Genomic DNA, 13,335 nt, shown 5'->3' with positions numbered 1-13,335 from the left:
GTAGGTCAGACAACTCTAAGGGGTTGAGATAAAAACTAAAAAAAAGTCTAGGGGTTGTCTATACACACATTGCTACCCAAGTACCTTTAAGTTCTGGCTCTGCTATAAAAACACAGACCTAGAAAGTTAGAGAATGTTTTTGTCCAACCATGGTGTATTTATGCAGGAAAAGCCACGGGGCACTCCCTTCAACAGACTGTGACTCACAACAAAGGCCTTATCCCACGTGGAAGGAGCCCACAATTTTATTCTTATGTCTGTGGATCAACATTTTGGAATAATTAATAATTTAGGGAGAATTCATATAATGAAGACATACCTACATGAGATGCAAATTGTTATGCCTATGGTCAGAATTTATCTAATTGAATTCCTGTAATACATTTGAAAATAGTGGACCATTATTTCCAAAAGACCATCTGATGATAAAATTCCATTTATTGATATAGTTTCATGGAGAAAGCATTTACGTCCACAGGCCTATAATTGCATGTTTTTAGTTTTATTTCCTACGTGTAATCTCAGTTTTCCATTTTTGCAGTAAGCTGTTTTCCTCCCCACTTATTTTATTGCCTGCCACCCAGCCTTAGGGACATCGTCTGCTATTACAGATATCTCCCTTCGGCACCAGCTTGTTAGCATCGTCCTTTGTTGCTGTCATTTATGTTCTCCACTTGTCCTGTGCCTTATTGAAGTGGATCTGCTTCAGATGCGGCAGGCAGAGTACCGTGCCTTCACAGACGTGATGCAGTGGCCTTGCCCACGGAGCTTGGAAGGGGTGCTGGCCTCTGTATCAGAGGGATAGAGTGCCCCTAAGAGCTCCCAGATCATGCAAATTCACCTGCATCTTCTACCCATTCAGCCCTCCTCGGACCCACAGTGACTCTCCTTGAGGTTTGGGTTCACCACAAAGGTCTTCAGGTCCTAGGTGTTACTTAACTATCAGATGAGGATCAATGGGTGTCTTAACCTAAAAAGCCAGTTACAGCAGACTTACGTAAAATGATGCATTTATACCACGGAACGTTGTATTTTGACTTTAAAAATGCAAATGAGCATTTGTCACCCTGGTTGGTGTGGTGCCAGGCTCTTCATTTTGACTATAGGTCTCTTTGGTGTATCAGGTTATTCGTGGAAATCACACCCTCTGTGATTTCCAGATTTAGTTCCTTTCAGCTGGACTCAGCTGTGTGAAGCCATCTGCGTGGATGTTTTATGATCCTGACGAACACTTGGCCAAGACCCACCTTGGCAGCAGTTTCTGCTTAGCTATGAAGTCTTTTCCAAAGCCTCCAACTCAGTTTTCACAGAACAAGCAAGTTTTCTTGTCTGCATTCATATTTCACTGTAAATTAACAGTAGTAACTAAAACTGGTCTGAACCTGTTTGAGGAGGCCTCCTTGCTCACCTGAGGGAGGGGTAGAAGGACCAGAGATCAGCAGGATGCCTAGGGGGCTGTCACTCCTAGGTCCAGAGTGCAGGGAGAGAGAGCTCCAGCTTACTGACAAGAGTTCCATTCAGAAGCCTTTTCCATGGCAATAATCCTGCTCTTTCTACCAAGGATGTACGTGCATGCTAACTCGATTCATTTCTGTCCAACTCTTTGCGGCCCCATGGACTACAGCCTGCCAGGCTCCTCTTCCATGGGATTCTCCAGGCAAGAATAGTGGAGTGAGTTGCCATGCCCTCCTCCAGGGTATCTTCCCAACCCAAGTATCAAACCCACATCTCTTCTGTCTCCTGCATTGGGAGGTGGGTGCTTTACCCCTAGCACTACCTGGGAAGCATGTGCCTAACATGGGTCCTTCCCCCAGAGCATACCCATGAGAACAGGCTTCTCTCCAGCAGAGACTAAAATGCAAAGTCCTCTTTTGAGGATGAGAGCTGGACAGTGATGCCCACACCAGGTATGTGAATACCTCAGACAGGTACCGACCTCACACTGCTCACCAGGCACAGGTACCCCTTTGTCATCACACGGACCACCCAAGGCTTGTACAGGTGTCCCAGGGCAAGCAGAACCACATGGGAAGGAAGTGATTCTTTAGGGCCCATTTCCTCCCCAGCACACCCAGCTGCAGGATTGGCTCCAAACCTGGCCATCACCCTGCAGACTTGGGGCCACAGAGGAAGTTGTGGACAGTGAGCATTTCTGCACATCCTGAGGATGACTGGGAGGTTGAGGGTGAAAGGAGACAGGATCCAGGGAGAGAGAACAGACCTTGTTTGGTATCTGGGGTTGGTTCAAAAGGCAGTTGGAGGATTCACGGATACCATGGGTTAGTGGGTAAGGAGGCTAGAAACCTGGTGGGATCCAGGGAGCAGAGGCATGTAAAAGAGTTTTAAAGGGGGATAACCTCATCTCGTTGGATTAAACGTAACTTTTTAAAGCAGAACAAGAAGAAGAAAACCAAGGCAGAGAGGTGAGTTAGACGCTCTCAAAAGGAGAAGATAACCTGGGGGCTACTTGGAGGTGGCAGCCAGGAGGTATTGTTCACCTGTGAAGTGGATGCTCATAGAGCATCTTCTGGGCCTAGGGTACCAGGCAAGGCTCAGAGATAAGACACAGACTGGACCCAGGGCCACGGAGGGAAAAAGACTCGCCCTTGGGATTTCAGCACAGCTCCTACAGGGATCTCATTACTTCCCAGGGGTGAACAGCAGAGGACAGAGGGGAGGAGGGGCAGGGCAGGAGCAGTCTGAGGAACCCCTTCTCCCTGGCTGCATCTTTGTCTGACTCCCTCTCACGCCCCTGTGGGTAGAACCTAATGACACCAGCTTCTGGGGAGACCGTGGGGTGCGGCTCTCCACCCGCCTGTCTCAAAGCAAAGTCCAGGGCCAGTGACCCTGGGCTCCCAGATAGACGCTGCCTTGGCAGACAGATTTGAGGGGTGTTGGGGAGATGGCAGGGTGACTCATGGGATTCCCACCGTGGAGGCCAAGGAGCCAGGTGCCTGCTGCTAAGTCTGAGATGCTTCCTTGAAGACAGGCCAACACCCCCTGGAAAGGCCATCTGGACTTTAGGGCAGAAATGGAGACCTCTGTTTAACCTTTAAAAAGCCTCCCTCGCATGACCACATTGACTCCTTTAAACCTGCTAATAGGATCACCTGGACCTCCTCACCTCTCTCATTCCTGGTGGAATTGGACCTTCCACGGGAAAGCACTTTGCCTTTTGTGTTTCATGCTTGAGGGTGTTGTTGATTTCTCTAATTCCTGAGTCTTCACTCCATGAGACCCCCAGGACCCTTAGCCTCATCCTGGCTGCTCAGCCTCGTGCAGTGGCCGTGGGGCAAGTGGCTTTCCAAAGTCAAGGCCAGCAGGCACATCCGCACTGCCCTTGGCCATGGAATCACCTCTGTCTCAGATGATTAAGTGCACAAGCCTCGGCTCACACTGGCTGGCAGGGCATTGACTGGGCTCTGTGTGTGGAGAAGGCAAGAGCCACATGCAGCCTGAGTTAGTGGCAGAGATAGGAGTAAAGTCTTCCCAGACTGTGCTTTGCCTCAGAAGACACGTCTGTATAACAGCAGGGGAATGGAGCGCGATGAGGCTCCAGAGGGAAGGGGATCCTCACAGAGCCATTGTTTCACATGTGTGTTTAGCCAGTTCCCTTGAGTAAATAATCAGCCTGCAGTGCGGGTTGATCCCTGGGTCGGGAATATTCCCTTGGATAAGGAGATGGCTGCACACTACAGTATTCTTGCCTGGAGAATTCCATGGACAGAGGAGCCTGGCGGGCTACAGTCCATGGGGTTACAAAGAGTTGAATACAACTGAACAACTAACACTGTTTGACAGGTTGAAGTCCCTGAGTTCCAACTGTGTCATTAAAGCTTCAGTACAGTTAGCTTCATGAGACACAAGCCATACCGGCCGACCGATCACTCGGAACCTCTCTGTCTTCCAGTTCCTTCCACAAAGGGCACCTTCTGCCAGCCCAGCCTGCCTGACCCCCCATGGTACCGTGCTCCACCAGACCTTGGATTTTGATGAGTTCGTGCCCCCGCTGCCCCCTCCGCCCTATTACCCTCCAGAGTACACCTGCACACCCACTGCTGAGGCCCACAGGTTGGTGTCTCTGGGAACACCTCCCTGAGGGATGCTGGGGCCCAAGAATGGGAAGCCGTATGGGGATGGGGAAGGCATGAGTTGCTCCTCGTCCATGCAGGTGAGCAGAGGGGAGGCAGATGAAGGCCTGAATGTTGGTCCCGACAGCAGAGCCCCAGGCAGGGTGGTGGTGGAGTAGGATGCTCAGAGACCTGTGTGCTTCCTCTGGCCTCACTGCAGGGTATCCGAGGGGAAACCCAGGCAGGACCAGTCCTATTCCACTCTCAGAAAACACAGTACAGCTCTCAGGTTGAACATGCATGCATGCTCAGTCGTGTCTGACTGTTTGTGACCCCATTGTAGCCCCCCCGGCTCCTCTGTCCATGGGATTCTCCACGCAAGAATACGGGAGTGGGTTGCCTATTTCCTGTCATGTTACAGTCACATTTAATTAAAGATGAATCAGCTCTAAGATGTTTTTCATTGTTACGGAAAAGACCGTGAAGTTGGTGAAAGTACCAGTATCCTTTGAGAGCAGTAAAGAGTTAGAACCACCTAGTGAATGAGGCTTTTTTTTCACACACCCAAGAATTCTGTGTGGGGAATTGTTCCGATTGCTCTGAGGGCAATGGGAACAGCCGGCTCCTTCCCCAGAGGGTGACCTTCCTCCTTCTGCTGCTCAGGGGCCTCCACTTGGACTTCGCTTCCTCCCCGTTTGGCACTTTGTACGGCGTCGCCATCAACAGCCCCGGCCTGCTGTACCCTGCTGAGCTCCCACCACCCTACGAGGCCGTGGTAGGCCCGAGCCCTGCCAACCAGGTGAGTCCCAGGCCCTCCAACAGGCCAGTTCCCTGTTCCCGGCCTTTCTGCCTTCTTTGGAATCTCTCCCAGCCATTCAGCAAACCTGTGGGCACTGATGTCTCAGCCCTGTCTGAGCAGGAGGCAGGGGCAGGGAGCCTGAGTATGCAGGGGGCTCTGGCCTGTTTCAGCTACAGGCCACTGTCATGGTCAGCCAGACACGTGACAGCTGGTTTGAACCCCTGCTCCTGCCGGAAGCCTGGTGGCTCCAACCAGAGAGAGGCCTGAGCCCAGAAGGCGCACACTCAGGATGTGTGAGCTCGGTTTCCTCATCTGTGAAGTGGGATCATAATAGTACCAAGCCCTTCAGGTGGACAAGGACAGTTGTAATGGACAGGGCTGGGCACATGTCAGGGTCTAACTTGGCAAAAGCTACCTGCACTTCTTTGGTATTGTTACCACCATCCTTGTCATCATGCTGTCATTGCCGAATATCAAGGGTCACTGGCAAGGGCAGAGACACGTTGAACACAGGGAAAGGTTGCACTGGCCCAAATACAGATGTAGTGATGGGGCCACATGGTGGCCCCTTGGGGAACTGCAGGGATTTGACAGTGTGTGTCTGATGGGGGACACACAGCCATCCAGGGAGCAGGCTGCAGCCACCCCTGGGCCCCATACACCAGGCAGAGGAGACACAGACGGGACCGGGACTTCCAGGGGCACGGCCGTGGGGCTTCAGCAGCCATGGAGCCACCCCCCCCCCCAGAGGTGGTACAGGCCCAACCTCACACTGTCACCCTGTGAGACGGGTCCCGCGGTGAGCAGGCCAGGCTCCAGGGCCTGTGTGTTTCCACTACCCCTGAGGAGTGGCCCTGGGGACCCCCTGTGCTGGGCTCAGCCTCCAGGGATGTGACTGGACACAGTCCTGTCTTCAGGGGATCAAGTCCTACAGGCCAGTAGCTATGTGACAGGAAGAAAAGGGAAGAGGCTCGGCGCCTGGGGGGCGTCTCTACCACGGGCTCTCCTCGGACTCCTGGGGTGTGACTGCCATCCACCCAGCCGAGGCAGAGGCTCCTGACACCCCAGGGCCTCTCTCAGGGCCTGCTCCCACCAAGAGGTCCTGAGACTGTCAGCCCAGCAGAAGGACTCAGCTGGGTCTCCTGGCTGTTTTCCTGTGTGGGGAAGGGACAGACCAGGCAACAGCCCCAGAGGGAGGAGGCAGCAGTGTGATGTGGGTGACTCTCGTCTCTAGATCCATTAACGACCAAATTCTCCGGAACTTTTCCCTTTAAAGCGAAGCATTTGAAGAGCATTCTGCCTTCCTGAAGTGGTTTATTTTTCTCTTCGTGATAAAAATTGATCAGTCAATATTGTCAAGGGAACCCACTTCCTGTGAGAGTGGTCAGAGTCCTGAACGGAGCTCTGTGGGGCACTGGGCAGGGATGCTGGTCCCTGGATGGGTCCAAGGATCCTGGGAGCTGAGGCCTCAGCCATTGGCAGGCCAGCAGGTCAGGGAGGAGGGGTGTGCTCCCAGGTGAGGGGGCAGCTCCTGCAAAGGCTCAGAGGGAGGGGCAAATGTGAGATCAGGGGACAACAATCTACTTGCTGGTCCTTGCTGGGTACCAGGATCATCAGAACATCCAAGGGAATGTCTGTGGCCGATAGGGTCTGGACTTGGGGCCTTAGAGAGGTTGGGGTTTGCTGCAGAGATGGTCACTGAAGCCCTGGATCCAGGGGGTGAGGGCCGAGGAGAAGGCATGGTTGGGGGTCCCAGAAACCAGTGCTCAGGGAGGAAGGCACCAGCCAAGTGTTGCCCGGAGGTGGTTAAAGACTGAGCCCTGTCCATCTGGCTCACCATCCAAGGGCTACTGGTGACTGACAGGACCAGCTGCCATGGGGTGGGGAAGTGGGGGATGGCACCTGAGGAGGGGGACCAGGAGTGTGGATACTTTTTCTAGGTTCCAGGGGGCCTCCTGACTCTGTGTAGGGCTTGTCAATCAAATGCAGATGCTGGGTTCACCCTCAGCACTCTGGGGCTGCTGAGAATCTGAGGATCAGCCTGGCTCCCAAATCCCCACTGCAGCTGCTACACATTTGGGAACCGGGGTCAATGGCTCTGGCAAGCTGCTCCAAGAAGAGGCCGGATAGGAAATAGCTGGGGGTGGGGGTGGGGTGTGGGAACAGGGTGAGGGGGTTACAAAAGGGTTGTGCCAGGGCCTGGAGCATGGGGCCAGGGCCTCCCCAGGGCCAGGGGAGGGAGGGCCCTGGAAGGCAGAAGGGGCTGACCCGGGAGCAGACAGGCAGCTCAGCCTGTAACCAGCAGGGGCACTGGGCAGGGCGGCCAGGGAACTGGAGACCCCAGGAAGCCCACAGGACTGTGTGATTCTCCTCAGCCACCTTGGGGTGGGAGGGACCCCTGCCACCTCCCCCTCCACGTCCGCCTTTGCACCACAACCCCTCTGCCACACAGAGCTCCGGGCTCCCCTAGCCTGCATCTCCATATTCCCTCCATGTCCAGAGGAGAGGAGCTACGCAGTGATTCTCAGGTCTGTGTGCACCACCCCGTGGACAGCGCAGGGCAGGAGCCAGCGAGAAGCCCCAGCCGCGCTCCTGCCCTGCTGGGCTTCCGAGGATCCAGTGGGCTGGGATCCAGCTTTGGGTTTGAGGGTGACATTTGAGGCACCCCCACACTTGGACCTAGAAGGATGTTGAGTATTTATCACTATTTTACTCTCTTTTTTTTCCTGAAGAATAGACTATATCGGAATATGATGATGGTAATACCTGTTCTAAGACCCATATGACATCATTTTCCAAAAGTATGAGGAATTCTCTAAGTGGAGATTTCTTTCACAGGATTTTGGGGAGGAAATTTTCAAGGGCAAAGACCCATCTTACATGAGCTTGCGTTAGCTCAGACACTGGCAGATTACAAGCGCCTGCACAATTGATTGTTGTCACTGGATGTGGCCCCCCTTCCCTGGGCCTGGCTGGCAGCATCTGCGATGAAAGGGCCACCACACCCCTCCTCCTCCCAGTCCAGGGGCCGCTGGCTGATTCTCTCTGACCCTGTGGCCTGGCAGCACTTTCCAATTCCACAGACACCCCAGGGGAGCAGGGGGAGTAGGGGGCACTGGGAGTCCAGGAACCCCTCCCATCCATGGAAGGAACACTGCGCCTGCCAGTTGCCCCCTCTCCCAGGCAGCCCTCCCCCTAACTTGACAGTCAGGAGCAGCTCCCTTAAAGCACGAGCCCCTCTCCCCAGAAGATGAGAAGGTTAATTACACCCTTGTTAGGTCAGATGTGTATAAATTGCCTATTTGTGCTCCTTTGGATAAAGAGAGGAAGACAACTGCCCCTGGAAAGACAAGCAGACGCCGTGCAAGTCTGAGCAGAGCAGAGGCCACGCATCTCAATAGATTTTTGACTTGGAAAGAAACATGCCTCCCCCCCACCTCCGAACTCAGCATGTTCATTTTGACCATGTGTTTTGGCCTCATTCAGGTTCCGTTCTGATTTGGTCTGCGATGAGCTCTCTTCTCCGTGGCCTGAGCTTGGGGCAGGACTGGAAGCAGGGAGTTTCTTTCTACAACAGGAAAGTGGGCAAATTTGCCAGGTTGATGTCCTGCACGTGATCCGGGGGGTCCGTAATACCGTGCACTGGTTCACAGTTTCCATGATCCAGAGGTGAATGGGGTCCCCTTCCTCAGGGTCACAGGACAGGGACGAATGGACTTCTCTGTGGCCTCGGAGGAAGGGCCAGCTGGGCCATTGTGGGTGGATGGGGCTTGTGAGCCAGAGCAGCTCCTCGTGGAGGCCTAGGGGGCAGGAAGAGGGTTCACAGGAATGATGTGGATGCTGATTGATGACCCTGGACGCCACACTGTAGACCTTCCTTTGAGCACCTGAGCATCTGGGGTGGATGTGACCTAACAGGGCTTTGGGGATTTTGGTGGCAATACAGTGGGTGGGGCCAGAAGTTGTGAGAAAGGTGAGGGACATGACAGAGCTGTGTCCAACCCCAAGGCCTCAAAGTTATTATTTGTATTTTCAGACAAAACGACTTTTACATTTGAAAACCTGTAAGTCAAGTATCTTGAAAGATTGTTTTGGAACATGAGCCCAAAACCTTAATGCCCCTTTTCCTCGATTGCTGATAACTGCCCCCACCCCGACCCAAGGACAGTGCTCTGTGAACCTAGGATACAGCTGCCTGACCTCAGCCAGGAGTAGGAAACTTGTTACAGACATAGGGCAGAGTTTCCACACAAGACGTGTTAGCCCCAGCTTCCTGCAAGAAAGGGAGATGGGGAAACTTTGCTTATTTGCCTAAATGCCAATTGACTTTTCAGTTACGATAAGTGGTCAAAACAACACATCTGGGAATAAACAAATGCAGGCATCAGAGCATCCACATTACATCATTCATGCAGCCTCTCCTTTCCCAGCCCTTTCACCCTCTGTCCTGTGGGAGCTGTTATGAGCCTTTATTGCTAAACTCAAATTTCAGCTCCAATTCTATGCTGCAAATATATTTCTTCCACTGCCTCTGTATTTCACCGACAATGCTGGTTGAAGTGAGCAGCCATTCCCCCACAGCTGAGCTGTGTCCAGGTGGCCTTGGACATGGGGTGGTGAGGGCGGGGCACGTTCAAGTTCAACCCTGACACCCTGCTCACCAGGGTGATGGATGCCCTGCTCCCAGGAACTGTCTCCTCTTGACACCAGGTTTGACTGTGAGCCAGAGAGAAGCCGGTGCCGCTTCTGCAAAACATGACATGAATCCAATTTCCTCCTGACCTTGTCTTGCCGTGTATTTTACTTCTCTTGTTTTATTTATATTTCTTTATTGCCAGAAGCTTTTTATTTTCAAGCCTGAAGTTGCCACCCACTCCTACAAAAAAAAAAAAGGGAGTCAAAAAGGTTAGATACAGGCAAGAGTTAGGAAATGAACCTCTGGGCACTGTCCTTTTTTTGTGATTTTGAAGGGGGCTGTTTTGATGTTGTTTTTTTTAATATTTATTTATTTGGCTGCACCCGATCTTAGTTGCCAAATAAATAAATATTTAAAAAAAAAAAAAACCGCTTCCTGCAAAAATCACAAAAAAAGTCTTAGTTGCCGAATGTGGGATCTTTGATCTTCTTTGGTGGCGTGTGGAATCTTTTTGTTGTTGTTTCAGGGTGTGGAATCTTTAGTTGTAGCATGAGAACTTTTAGTTGCTGCCTGTGAGATCTAGTTCCCTGACCAGGGATTGAACCCAGGCCCGCCTGCACTGGGAGCACAGAGTCTTAGCCACTGGACCACCACGGATGTCCCTGGCTAGAGATTCTTGACACAGATTTCCCACACAGGTTACCTGGTGTGGATGTTGTGAATTCACCCCAACCAACCCTTCCCTGGCAGAGAGGGAGTGCTGAGTGCTGGATGGTATTATATACATGTGGGATTCAAGGGACCATTGGGGCACCTCCCTGTCTGATCCCTGTGGGTGTGCAGCTCACCCCTCTGGTGGGGTGGAGTGGGGTGGGGGCCAGTAGCCTATCCCCCCGCTTGCTTGACAAAGGAAAGGTGGGCACCCACTATAAGCTTTCGATTGAGCAGGAGGGAGACAGAAATGTAATTACTGAGCTGGAACCAGGCCCGCCACAGAGCCCGCCTGACCTTCCCAGCCTCCACCAGCCCATTACTGGCCAGCCCTGCTGGCCAACCCCACGAGGACCCAGGGATGGTGTTCATGAGGGGCACAGGGTCAGTGCACACGGGTTCATGCCTTCAGGTGCATGGCTGGGGAGGGGAGAGGCTGCTGTGCCCTGAAGCAGGGAGGGCATAGATGCACTAGCCTGGGGCGGATCCCAGCCCAAAGCGGGTGGTCAAAGAGCAGACGTGCCCCATCCCTGCTCAGCAGAGGAGGCTGGTTTCTCCCCTCACACTCCCAAGGCCTCTCTGGGCCTTACAGTCATTCAAGAAGAAAGCTGCAAAAGTGTGAGGACCGTGCACCCTGATTCGAGTTTCACAGCCACCCCCTCCACTGGGCTTGGGGGCCTGCATCAACCTGGCACACGCTCCGTGTGCACCTGGACCCCTGGCCTTGGGAGCAGCCTCCTGACCCCACGTGTGAGGGGACGGCAGAGGAGGAGGCCGGGTGCACGCAGCCCTGGGGAGTGCGGAGCGTGTTCAGTGCCTGCCTGTGTGCATACTGCTAGCCCAGAGCACTGTGGTGCCATGAGTGTTGGTGCCATGGTCCTTCTCTTCCCAGGATGAGGGCAGGGAGAGAGGAGGGGGTGGCGGTGAGGGAAGGGCTGTCCTGTTGCTTCTGGTGAGGCAGGGACCATGTGACCTCCATCAGTCCCAGACAGTGCCTGTGAGTGGAAGGCGAGTGGACTCAGGGTGGGCTCTCAGGGTGAGCACACGGTTGAGTGCAGAAGGTCCAAGGAAGGAGCTTCAGTCTGGGAAATGGCGTCTCCCTCCACCCACCCCACACATTCAGGGGAGAAGATTGGAGCCCTGCTTACATGTCTGTGGAAGACGAGCTCTGGGGTCAACCTGCCTTTCTAGAGGTGGCTGTGATGCACCCTTCAGACAGCAGACCACCCACATCCCATTTCCCACTGCAGCTCCCGAGCACGGAGCCGCAAGTGACTGAACCCGGCCCCGGGGACCCCGACGTCGCTGCGGGCTTCAGCTCACAAGGTAAGTACATCCTCTTCAGTCTGAAACACTTAAGGTGGTAGTTTTCCAGGCGTGTCTCCTCCTCCCTTTTTCTTCTCTTCTCCTCCTGTTACATCCTCTCTCTCCTCCTCTTGAAGGGATGGGAGCTGCTGGAGCCACTCCTGCTAGGTACAGGGGAGGTTCCACACATCCTCCTCCTCTGCCCCACTGGTCAGACCTGGGAACCTCATACTTTCCCCAGGGGGCTTTGTCCACTCCGCTCACCCCAGCGCCCTTTCCCTCATTTGCTGCTGTTGTTCAGTCTCTTAGTCGTGTCCGACTCTTTGGGACCCCATGGACTGCAGCACACCAAGCTTCCCTGTCCTTCACTGTCTCCCAAAGTGTGCCCAAACTCACATCCATTGAGTCAGTGATGCCATCCAACCATCTTGTCCTCTGTCATCCCCTTCTTCTGCCTTCAATCTTTCCCAGCATCAGGGTCTTTTCCAACAGGCTGGCTCTTCCAATCAGATGACCAAGGGATTGGAGCTTCAGCATCAGTCCTTCCAGTGAATATGCAGGATTGATTTCCTTTAGGATTGACTGGTTTGATCTCCTTGAGTCCAAGGGACTCTCACGAGTCTTCTCCAACACCATAGTGGAAAAGCATCAGTCCTTCAGTGCTCAGCCTTCTTTATGGTCCAACTCTCACATCCATACATGACTACTGGAAAAACCATAGCTTTTACTGTACAGACCTTTGTCGGAAAAGTGGTATCTCTGCTTTTGAGTACACTGTCAAGGTTTGTCATAGCTTTTCTTCCAAGGAGAAAGAATCTTTTCATAGCCAATCAGTTCACCTGTATCTTATTGGGATCTTGATAGGAATCACATTAAACCTGTGCAGCTATTTGAACAGAATCACTATCTTTTTTTTTTTTTTTACAATATTGTGTTAATTTCTGCTGCACAGCAAAGTGACTCTGTTATACATATACACACATTCTTTTTTCATATTCTTTTCCATGTGGTTTATCCAGGATAATGAATACAGGTCCCTGTGTCATACATTAGAACCTTCTTGTTTGTCCAGTCTCTACATACTAGTTTGCATCTGCTAATCCCAAACTCCCAGTCCTTCCCACCTCTGACTCCCTTTCCCCCTTGGCAACCACAAGTCTGATCTCTATATCTGAGTCTGTGTAGAATAAGTTCATTTGTTCAGTATTTTAGGGGATCACCATCTTTCTAAAGCTGAGTCTTCCAAGGCAGGAACACAGTGTAGAATAAGTTCATTTGTTCAGTATTTTAGGGGATCACCATCTTTCTAAAGCTGAGTCTTCCAAGGCAGGAACACAGTCTGTCTCTGTGGGTTTCACTGTGGTTTCACAGTATCATTTTCACCTACAGATCCTGGGCAGGTTTTGTTGGTGTGCGTGTTACATGTTTCATTTTCTCTGGAGCAGCTTGTCATCGGCACTGGATTTACACCTTTGGTTTCCGCATGTTCATGGTCAGTATGTGTGACTGACTGTGACTCAGGGGATTCACTCATGTGTTCACCTCAAATTGGACAACCTTGCTGAACGCATTTATTGCATGCGTGCGTGCTAAGTCGCTTCAGTCCTGTCCGACTCTTTGTGACCCTATGGACTGTAGCCCACCAGGCTCCTGTGTCCATGGAATTCTCCAGACAAGAATACTGGAGTGGGTTGCCATTTCCTTCTCCAGGGGATCTTCCTGACCCAGCAATCAAACCCATGACTCTTGCACTGCAGGCAGGTTCTTTACCTTCTGAGCCACCTGGGAAGCCCAAAGATATAGTCACACGACAC

General features: G+C 52.5%; 1 protein-coding gene across 1 annotated transcript in view; it reads left to right on the top strand.

The window, feature by feature from the left end:
* The window catches only part of ENTREP2 (endosomal transmembrane epsin interactor 2), a 241,340-nt gene that overhangs the window by 219,695 nt on the left and 8,310 nt on the right, over positions 1 to 13,335 (top strand). The window contains exons 6-8 of the mRNA XM_070358170.1: positions 3,911 to 4,071; positions 4,734 to 4,869; positions 11,467 to 11,542. Coding sequence (XP_070214271.1) covers positions 3,911 to 4,071; positions 4,734 to 4,869; positions 11,467 to 11,542 — 373 coding nt within the window. The remainder of the gene's footprint in view (positions 1 to 3,910; positions 4,072 to 4,733; positions 4,870 to 11,466; positions 11,543 to 13,335) is intronic.

The sequence above is a fragment of the Bos mutus genome, chromosome 21 (genome assembly GCF_027580195.1).
Source record: "Bos mutus isolate GX-2022 chromosome 21, NWIPB_WYAK_1.1, whole genome shotgun sequence".
Taxonomy (NCBI): Eukaryota; Metazoa; Chordata; class Mammalia; order Artiodactyla; family Bovidae; genus Bos; species Bos mutus.
Note: the sequence above shows the minus strand (reverse complement) of the source record. Positions and strands in the feature narration are given on the sequence as shown.